General features: G+C 26.3%; 1 protein-coding gene across 3 annotated transcripts; it reads left to right on the plus strand.

The window, feature by feature from the left end:
* The first annotated feature begins 4,134 nt into the window (after positions 1 to 4,134).
* Positions 4,135 to 9,056, plus strand: LOC134834238 (uncharacterized). Of its 3 annotated transcripts, XM_063848825.1 has the most exons (8): positions 4,135 to 4,247; positions 4,707 to 5,158; positions 5,222 to 5,492; positions 5,559 to 6,415; positions 6,471 to 6,667; positions 6,735 to 6,839; positions 6,900 to 6,948; positions 7,620 to 9,056. In XM_063848825.1, exons 1-8 carry the CDS (start codon positions 4,208 to 4,210, stop codon positions 7,644 to 7,646), a joined length of 1,998 nt encoding a protein of 665 aa, XP_063704895.1. In that variant the 5' UTR covers positions 4,135 to 4,207; the 3' UTR covers positions 7,647 to 9,056. The 3 variants fall into 3 exon arrangements, with proteins under 3 accessions (XP_063704895.1, XP_063704893.1, XP_063704894.1); XM_063848823.1 differs by having other exon boundaries at positions 5,222 to 6,415; XM_063848824.1 differs by lacking the exon at positions 7,620 to 9,056 and having other exon boundaries at positions 5,222 to 6,415; positions 6,900 to 7,613.
* Positions 9,057 to 11,407: the final 2,351 nt, after the last annotated feature.

Genomic DNA, 11,407 nt, shown 5'->3' on the forward strand with positions numbered 1-11,407 from the left:
TGGTGTCAAGCTTTTAGCTCCTTACTTTCCTCAAGATGGCGCAGTTATAAGCGTGTCCAAAACTCCGTTCGAGAGATCCGCATGTGCATTGGGGCAGAAATTTAGACTGTGCATTGGGTCATATTTTCAGAATATGCATTAGGGCAAAAATTGAGAATGTGCCTTAGGGCAAAAATTTATAATGTGGTTCATTGGGGCATAGTGTTGAAAAAAATACAGAAATGTACGAGAAACTTCATAAAATGTTAGAAAATTTTCCATACAAGTTTCGCTACGGACGGACGGACATGCCACTAAGCACAAAGCGCCTTTTTTTCTTGTAAATGTAAATGCGCTAAAAAAAGGTCAAAATTTCAAGATTATTACTATTTCGAAATTTTTGTTCACCAAAATTGTGTTTTTCCGTTGGAAAATGTTGTCGATTAAAATTAGTGGAAAACTTCGGGAAAACTTAAGAAAAATCAGAGAATCTTGAAAAATTTCAAAACTTAAAAATGTTCATGGGAGTCTCGCGAGTAACATGAAAAGTGAAAATTGATGAAAATTTTCGGTAAAACTTGGAAAATTCATGGAAAATCGGAAAAACTTCAAAATTTTAAAATATTCAGGGGAGTCTTTTGAGTAACATGAAAAGTGAAAAAAATGAAAATCTTCGGAAAAATTCAAAAAATCTAAGAAAAAATCATGGAATGGAATACATTGAAATGCGGTCAAGTCATTCGTTTTATAAACAAATGCAATTCATTCTCGTTTATAAATAAATCATTTATTTATAAAAAATTTAAAAACAAGGCGAAAATAAATAAAGCCAGAACAGAAGTTTCTAATTTTTGGATGGACATCACTATAAAACAATCAGATTTTTTTATAAGTACATAATTCTGAATCCGGGATTTTGCTTTTTTTAGAATGGAATGCTCCATATATTGCTATCTCGATGCAATTATTATTATTGGGTGCATTCAAGATCACTCATCGCTTCCATCATGATTTTTTTCTGTGATTTTTTTCGATGATATATTTGTTTTTGATGAATATTTTTGATTCATATTTTTACGATTTTTTATTTTTCCCGATGAATCAAACAATCCATCTTTTTTTTAACTTGTGTTCGATGAAAAAAATAATTGATGTCCATCGATGACCAATCTTGAATGCATCCATTATCGAATCGGGTTCCTCCTGTCTTTAAAAACAGCTAATAAGCACCGGAGCTCAATTTAGTGCGTGAAGATCATTTCTTCTTTTACCCCGTACACCATTTTACCAATAAAAATTTTGTCTTAATCCTTTAAATATCTTCTTGTTTGAATTTTTTCCTTTAATCAAGTAATAGTCAGTATTTTTTGCAAATTACATAAGAATCTTTCAAACGAGTTGAAACGTTGATCATTTTTGTACATTAATATGTTTAAAATATATTTCCCGGGCGAAAATGATAAAGCGCAAAGTCAAAGAAAGAAAATTGTAAATTATTTAATATGTAAACTAATATTTTTGAGGTAAGTAAATATAAAAATCTTTAAATGTCAACATCATTAAAAATAATTATTTTTATTATAGATCCTTCTATAATATCAATGAGGGGTTTGTATATCCGTTGAACGGCTTTCCTGTAACAGATATTCATTTCAGGTTCATTTCTTCTACAGGTCATGCTTATTTTGCATTGGGCAGGTCCGATTTGTAAAATGGAGCCATGATCCTAATGAAAAAAAAAATCCCATATAAGAGTTTGAAATTAATTTGAAATAACGGAAAATTCAAATTTAAACCGAATCCCAGTGCTAATTTGAAAAATCTAATGATGCAGATGTTTTTAATCTAATGATGTTTTTCTAGTCAAGACGCACAACATTGCCATACATAGCTTTTGTTCAAGTGCAATCTACGTCAGTATTAATATTTATTTTGAAATAAATTCTTTATATGCAAGTTTTTGTTCTCAAAAATTTTGAGGCTTTATTTACTTGGCACTTTTTTCGACTTTTTTTTATCACAAGTCATCAAACATTATAATTGTCACAACTTTATATATTTAAGAGAATTTACAAAATAAAAATAAAATATCTTTAGGAAACCTCCAATTTGGCCTCTTGAAAAGTTCTTGTTTCATCCGTTATAGTTTAATTTTTATATGTTTTTTATTTACATTATTAAAAGTACATTTTAGAAGTTGAAAATTTCAGAAAACATTTTTTTATATATTTTTTTTATATTTATTTTTTTATATATATTTTTAATTAAAGGTCAAATGTGATAAATCGGGTCAAAAATGAGATAAGGCAAGTGCAATTAAAAAAAAATGTTTGAAATTAACTCCCACAATCTATTATTTTTCTTATATTTTACAATTTTTTAATGGCTTAAATATAAAAGTTTGATCTTCGAAGCTCGAGCTTTTGGACACCCTAATATCTAAGTTTCACCCATTCAGGTTTCACCATTTTATAGAAATCAAATATTGTAACAACCTTGAATTAAGTATTCTTTTTTTTTTTGAAAATTATCCACTACTCAATGATAATAAATTTTTTATATTTAAATTTTAATTTTTTAATATTTTATAATTTTTTTTCGAAATATCTATAAACATTGTAAATGGAGCATTCCATTCTAAAAAAATACCAAAATCCCGGATTTCCCGGTTCGTTTCCGACCATAAGTTTCATGGTAAAAATTGATGTATTCGAGACGACAAACAATCCTGGTGAACAAAAATTTTGAAAATCAAAACTTGAAATTTTGACCTTTTTTTCGCTACGTGAATTTTTCCCATATTTTGCGATAAAAAATTTTTAAAACTATCATAAAATTTTTAAAAATAAGGAGAAAAAAATTTCGCCAAAGCAAAAGTTTTTTCTTTTTTGATGGACATCACGATAAAGTATTCAGTTTTTTATTTCTATTACTGTTTTAAAAGAAAATTGAATCCGGGATTTTGGTATTTTTTAGAATGGAATGCACCAAATATTTAAAGATTTCAAGAAAATTTTTAATTTCAATTTAAAGAATATCAAAAAAAGAAAAAATATTAACTGGGGTCCTTAAATTAATTGGAATTGAAATTGTTGGAACTTTTATTTTATTTAAAATAATTTATTTTTTTAGAATTCTCATATCGACCCAATATCGTCATAAATGGTTCAAAAGTGCCAGTAAACTTAAAATATCTAATATTTCAAAAAATATTCGTGTGAAAAATTCCAAGAAACTGTCTTTTCAATAATTATTTACAATCGTTTCAACAAAATTTTTGCTGTTGGATTTTCCAACAATTGTTGAAAAGAAATCCTATACAAACTTTTCAATAATTCCAACAATTTCAATTAAAATTCAAATTTCAACAGTTTCAACGCTCATTGTGAGAACCCCAATTTTTTTACATTTTTTTGGAAAAAATGAATCAAAGTAAATTGTTCAAATGTGATTTTTGTCTACAAAAATAGCAAATAATTAAAATTGTAAAAAAAAAATGTAGAAACAAACAAGGGCATTTTTTATAACAACATCATCAATCACGGTGCAAAACATTGAAATTTTTCTTTCTTCTTTTCTGTAAATTTCCTTAAAAATTTGAAATCCTGGAGATTTTGACTACAATCCTGGAGACTGGAGAGTTCCTGGAGAATTAGCAAAAATTCGGGAGATTCCAGGAAAAAACTGGAGATCTGGCCACGCTGTCTCAAAAAATAAATTAGTTATGAACAAAAGCTTTATGTGTATCAAAACTTTTTTGAAACTGAACCTGAAACACCAAATGTATGTCCCAAAATATAAATAATATTAAAATAAAATAATATATAAATAAAAAATAGTAATTTTTATTTTTTTCATTATACTATTTAAATAAATGAAACCTTATTCATTAACTATTCCCACTATTTATTGAAGTTGTAGTGCAGCACTGTTTTTTTTTGGAAAACTATAGTGTTTTTAATAAATTGTAAGAAATTTAAGAAATATATCATAAGAAAATAATATTAAAACCACGATAGTTTTGGTAATATTGGATTATTGAATTTTAAATAAGTAATATTGAAATTTTAAATAAATACCTACTTATGACTTTTTGTAATGTCAATCACATTGTCTTATCGACTTGATACAAACGACAAATTATTTACTGGGACAAAGAAACTTATTGAAATATTTATCGAAAATAATTATGAATTTAAATCACGAGAAAATTGTTCAAAACTTTTAAATGTGGAAGTGTCATAAATGTGGAAAACCGGTGTTCTTTGGTTAGTTGGAAATTTATAAAAGAATTCATAATGTCAATGGTTGAGTTTGATTTTGATAAAATTGTTAAATTGTATGAAGATTTTAAAAAGGACTTGGCTAGTTTTTGGGAAATTTCTTGTAAGCATTTTAATGAAAAAGGAGAACTAGAATATTGTTTTTTCATTATTCATTAACATATTTTTGTATAATGAGTTTTAATAATATTTTATGAACTTAGAGTCCTGTTTCTTTTATAATTTTTACATACATTATGATTGGCGTACATATATTTTCAATTTTAAAATTATAATTATTTTAAAATTTGTAAATTTAACTTTAATGTAACTTTTTTTTAGTCATTGTATGAACTTATGGTTATCAATTATTTTCTCACTACATTATAATAAAAAATTTCAAAGATATAATTAATTAAAAAAAAAAAATACAAGCGTTTATTTATAATGTATATTACTCTATAGCTGAACGGAAGGTTTCAATCGGGAAAGATTGGCATCCAGAATGTTTAAGGTGCGCTGAATGTGGGAAACGATTGAACTCAGGTGCTCACGCTGAACATAAAAGCATTCCCTACTGCCATGTGCCTTGTTATGCAGCATTATTTGGGCCACAATTATTTGGTCACGGCACAAGAGTAGAATCTCATAAAAGCTATGGCATTCCTAATGCCAATATTCAGAAACAGCTTGCATTGCCCAAAGAACATCTTGAAGCCAAGCTCAAAAATTTTAACGATTACTATGATAAGAAAAGTCAAAAAATTAAGAGCAGAGAGGTCAATGGACGTTTGGTATTTGAAGGTCCTTTAAGAGTGTATTGGGGCATTGAAGGTATAATTCATTTAAAAGAAGATTGCGACCAAAGAACTGTTGTTCTCGTAAGAAAGCGTAATTCGTGGAGGACAATGAAAGACGTAAGTATTCAGCATTTTCATGTATATTCTTTTATAATAACAGTATTATTTATTTTAATTAAGTTATCCTCTGACAAAGTACCATTGATAAATACAAGTTCTATGACTACTTCAAATTCATCTGTGACTATGACTGATGAAAACGATACAACAGTCTCTGAAAGTATATCATATGATACTTTGAGTTTTGCATCAGATATACAATCAATGAGCTCTATTGAAAATTCACCATCACATATTTTCAAACCAGCAATAAAATCTGACAGTAATGAAGAAGACAAAAAATTACATCAATCTAAAAACTCAAATTTATCTGTAGCGTCTGAAGAAAACAGTGTGTATAAAACATTGAGTGATTCATTTTTGTCATCATGTAATGAAGATGTATCTGATATTTCAGAGGAAAATGTTGAATCTCCATTAAGTTTGTCTGAAGATTATGCAACGCCTCAGAGTACTTTAAAGTCGGTTGATTACGAAAATTTCCAAAATCACATCGAAAAAGAATATATTCACCAAGCTAATTTAATGTCAAAGAATAATAATGGCACTCTTAAAACAAATCAACCAATAGATGCGTCAAGAATCAATGATTCTCTTAAACTATATGGCGATAGTGTTATGACGAAAAGTATTTCTGAATCCACACCTATACAAGTACTAGCACTTCCAAAAGCTAATTTAATTAGTGGAATACTAGATGCTGGTAAAATAAATGATACTTTTGATCGTTTGAAAACTAGTCTAGATGGTGACCATGACATGAGAGAACTAAAAATGCAACGTGAATTAGATTTATCGCTTTTAAGACATGAATTACAAAAGTATGAACAAAATATTAATATTGATACAGATACTTCTACCACGCCAGATGAAGATTATGGTTGCACAAAATTTTCTAATGGATTTGACAGTAATGATGATAGTGATACCGACACGCTAAAAGCAAATAATATGAATTTTAAAGATTGTAAAATAACAGAATACAACAACAACACGGAAAATCAAAATATTGAAAACAGCTTTGTGGAACATACAAAAGGATACATAAACGAAGATGGTGTGGTGTTAAGAAAACCGCCTAAAATTGGATCTACAGCCATTAAAAGACGATCTGGAAATCGTCGTTCGCGTATGAAGCTTAAAAGAAGATGTTCTATCAATGGCCACTTTTATAATCGAGAAACTTCTTTTTTTACACCTCCTCGAGGAAGTCAAATGAATGTTTGGATTACATCTCTAACCAACACTAAAGAAGTAAGACTTTTTGCCAAACATTTCAAACACTAAATATTTTTAAAAAATCTTTTAGATAGTTAATTTGTTGCTTGAAAAATACAAAGTCGAAAGCCAGGCGGAAAATTTTGCTCTTTTTGTTATCAAAGACAATGGTGAACAACGTCGCATAAAAGACGACGAGTTTCCACTAATAACTCGTATAATGTTAGGCCCATATGAGGATGTCGCTAAAATTTTCTTAATGGATTCAAAGGACACTCTTGAAATCAGGTGAAAACATACAACTTTTAAAAATAAATGTCTGTAAAAATGCTTAAACATTTTTTGATTTGTTTAGTAATGAAGTAGCTCAATTTTTAAATTTGTCGATAGCAGAACTACAAGCAATTATTAATAAATTCAATGATGAAGAAGAACGTGAAATGGAAAAAATAAGATCAAAGTATGTATGCATTTTATATTAAATATATTTTTTGACTTATTTAGTATTCAATACGAATAGATATGCAATTATACGTCAACAAATTGAATCACGAATGGAATCACTCAAAGTAAGACTCTAAAAGTTTGTCAAAATGCTTCTTATTTTCAATTAAATATTTACAACATAAGAGAATTAAGTTATACATATCAATATTTTTAACTCTAACCTCCTGACCGTATAACATAGCTTTTTTTTGACAATATAAAACGATAAAAAGATATTCCAAAGAATAAAAAAAATTAACGATTAGATGTGGTCTATACAAAAATCATAAATAGTTATGATTTTATAGACCTTCTGAGCATTAGGTAGGGTATATCGGGTATCTGGGATAAAAAAAATGAGTGAGATTTTTCTTTAACTTATTTATTTTATTTCATAAGTTAATTATTTTTTAAATTAAGAAAAATAAGGAAAAAGGAAAATATTTTATAGAAAAAAATTATCAATTTTATTTTATTTTATTTTTTTTTTTAATTGATGAAGATTATATCAAAATGAGAACATTTTTTTACATTTTATTTTATAAATCTCACCTGGGATATAAATAGAAGGTAGGCAATCCAAAATATTTCACAGTTTTGTTCGAACGCTCCCAATTAACCGGCGAATTTCACTATAAGGTGAATATTCAAAAAACCGGATTTCCGGTTCGGTTATTTGATAAAAATTTTTACTACTTTTCGCAACCGTTTTTTATATTCTTTGAAAAATCAGTAATTACAAATTAGAATTCAGATAATTTCATTTTTAGTATTCAAATAATCTTTTCTAGAAAAAAATACTAGTAGACTTACATAATACTTACTCACATAAAAAAAGGAAATCAGAATATTATACAATAAACAAATTTTATATTGCATCATCCAAGCTTTGGATCAGTATAGGTTTCAATTTTTGGGCTTTAAAAATAACACAATTTAAAAATGGACATATATTGCAAAAAATAGTGTTCACATCACCCAATTTCATCAGTTCATCGACATGATATTTTTGACGATTTCTGTTATTTAGGCCTCACTGAAATCCACTGAAAATTGTCGAAATCGCAAAAGCTCATTCCAGAATTTTAAATTTAGTTTTTTTTTATTTTTTAAGGCCTAACTAACACAAAATCATTAAAAGAATCTAATGACAAATTTTTTTTAGATGAAATCAGGTGATGTTTATTGAACAATATTATTGTTTAAAATCTAAGCTTCTAACAGATTCTGTCAAAAAACAATTCAAAAATTTGGTAAAACTTAAAAAAATATTTAAAAAATCACCAGAAACTGCCGAAATTTGATCTTTCAACTAACCGAGTCGGTTGATATCAAAGTTAACCAGTTTCGATTAGTTTCAAATATTCAAATATCCGGTTATCGAGTACTCGATTTTAGGAGCCTTATTTTGTTCACTTTTCTTTTACCTGATTTCTAGATTAAAACTTTAGAAATTATCAAAATTTTATAAAAATGTTTTAAAAGAACAACAATTTTTAAAATATTTTAAATTGTATTTTTTACACTGTCAAACACATTCAATACACATTGAAACAAATTCTGCGAGCCAAATTTTCACTATACAGAATCTGTTTATTATAAGGTCCTCCTGGTCAATTCGTTAAGTAATATTACATATTTTTAAAACCTTATATAAACATAAATCAACAGAATTAATTGCTTTTATGGTTTTTGAATTATTGTTTTTCTTAGTATCGAAGAGTGTTTTTATGTTGGCAAATGTTAAAACAACAACAATTTTTTAAATTTATATTTTAATAAGGCCGCTCCAAATAAAACTCAATAGCTTTGTACTGTGCTCCAAAATTTAAAATTCAAAAAGTGAGTACTGCAAAAAAACCTTAAAAATGTCATCAAAAATTACCATTTTTATTTAATTTAATTTAAAATTTTCTACTAAGCATTATGTATGGATTTTCGTCTCAAAAAAATATGTTTCATGATAATAATTTTAAATATACAAATATCAATGTATTTAATAAAACTCATAAAAACAAGATATTGATTAATGCATGAAAAAAGTATTTCAAAGTATTTTTTACTATTGCCCCTCCCTCTATTAAAAAAATGGATAAAACTATTGAGTTTCATTTGGAGCGGCCTAAGTAGTAGTAATAGTAAATAGGTTAAATAAAGTAGAGAAATAAGAATAATGAATAAGAATAATAAAAATAAGTAGAGAATTGTAAAATGTAAATAAGACGTTTTTCAGAATAAAATTGTTAAAAATATATAAAAAAAATTAATAAATAAATATAAAAATGAATGAACGTAATTTTTTTTTTTACATATATTAATTCATTGTTCATCTTTTTTTATTATTAGGCTTCATTATTGTGCATTTTTAGCGGGTTTTCAAGTGCGTTTTTAATTATTCAATCAAAAGAATTTTTAAAATAAAAGTAAATCATTATCAAATATAGCAGAAACAATATAAAATTCAGTTGATCAACTGAAAGTTTTTTAAAGGATTAAATCCAGAATTTAAAAAGTTTCATATTCAACGAAATTTTGAAAGTGTGACTTGTGAATTGACACAACGATTTTAGTTCTTTAAATAAGTTTTTTCACGCAAACGCAACTATAATGAACAATTTTTATATACAAATGTTATTTTTTATTTATGTAACAAAATGTTACAAAAATAGCTTTAAGGGATTATCTATTTACAGAACTACTACAAATTAGATGTGTCATATTTTGCAAAACTTTAGGTTGAATTTTCTTTCTTATGATGCATTATAATATTGTTTATACATATTTATAAGGTGGAATTAAAATAGATAAATGGTTTTTTTTTAAAGTTAGTATAAGCCAGAAGTACAGAGTGATCTACATTTCATTTTTCGATATACTTGCAATAAGTAACTAAGCATAAAACCAGCACATACTTGAAAACATGCATTGTATGTTTGTCCTACTTACTATTCTTAGAATATTTTTATTGTATTAGGGTAAGGATAAGTAATAAGGTAAGTGGTATCTTATTTTTTTTTTTAATAAAAAAATTAAACAAAGAGCTAAGATAACGAAACTGTACTCAATAAGCGGTATTGGATTAACGATTTTTCTTAGTGGGTTTTGTTAGAAACAATAAAAAACAAATGTTAAACATATAAATTGGAAAGACAATTTTTTTTTAAATTATACTTCTAGTGATGTCCAGTTAACAGAGCCAAAATGCATCATTTGTTTTGGTCAATTTTTCCATAGTTACTTCCAGTGAGCAATGTCTCACTCTTAGTGTATTCATGAAACCAAATAGAAGTACAGGATATGTATTGGAAACCGGTCCACTACAGTTTATAGCCTGACAATATAAAGTCATATTAGATTAAAGTTGAAACTCGTTTAGGTTGGACGTATCGCGGTTGTACTAATGGAAGAAATACATATTGTAAAAATTAAAATAACTTTTTTTAAATAAATTATTGTAAAACAAAATAAAAAATAGAAAGTTCACTATTATTGGATTATATTTAACTAAAACTAGCCAAATTCTTGCGAACTACATTTTTTTAGTGGCAAAAATAAAATGAAGTGAAAAACAGTGCAGTATGAGTTCAACATTTTTATGTAATAAATTGATAAATAATTTTGTGTATAGTCGGATACAGTTTTAAAACTTAAAACAAAACCTCAAAACTATAACAAAAAATATTTTTAACAAATAACGTTAATTACATCTGTTAATTGAAAGTCAATAAACAATGAGAATCTTAAAGTGCAAATTAGTTAGCACATTTTGTTATGTATGATTAAAGTTTAAAGAACTGTTGCATTCATAAATATTTAAAAATTTCTGATTTGAAAATGGCAAAGTTTAAATTTAATGTACTATATTGAAGAATACTAGGATATATTTATACAACCGATTATTTTATTCATGTACTTACATATATGTATGGATGTACAACATTTAATAACCTCTCATATAGTGTATCTTTCATATACTATATGAAATCTTATGTAAGATTGAAACCTGAATTGTTTTTCAAATAGTTACAAAACAGGTTTCTGATGCTTTCTTTGTTTTTAACTTAGGTTATTGCAATATGCAAAACAAATTGCCTTAAAAAATACATAGCATTAAAAATGTTTTAAAAAAAGGAAAATAATTTCTGTTAGTTTTTAAATAATATATGAGGAAATATAAGGAATTGTATGATGTAATTATAAAATTTAGAAATTTTTTCTCGCATTGTCAGAAAATTAATAAAATAATTTTAACGTACTTAATATTAAAAAAAATGAAACTCATTTAGTTTTTTTCGGAAAAAATGCACAGATAACTAAAGCTTTAAGTATATATGGTTCGATATAACGTTCTTTGTTTTATTTCTTTTTAGGTGTTTATTTCTTTTCTAATTAAAAATATTTGATAGAACTTTAAATATTCCTAAAAATCGACATATAAAAATGTTCAGTAGTATGACAAAACATATTTCAAAAATGAATGTTTTCAATTCATATGGTTTCTTCATCGACATTTTCAATCAATGAACTTCGTTAAAAGTGATT

The sequence above is a fragment of the Culicoides brevitarsis genome, chromosome 3 (genome assembly GCF_036172545.1).
Source record: "Culicoides brevitarsis isolate CSIRO-B50_1 chromosome 3, AGI_CSIRO_Cbre_v1, whole genome shotgun sequence".
In the NCBI taxonomy this organism is placed as follows: Eukaryota; Metazoa; Arthropoda; class Insecta; order Diptera; family Ceratopogonidae; genus Culicoides; species Culicoides brevitarsis.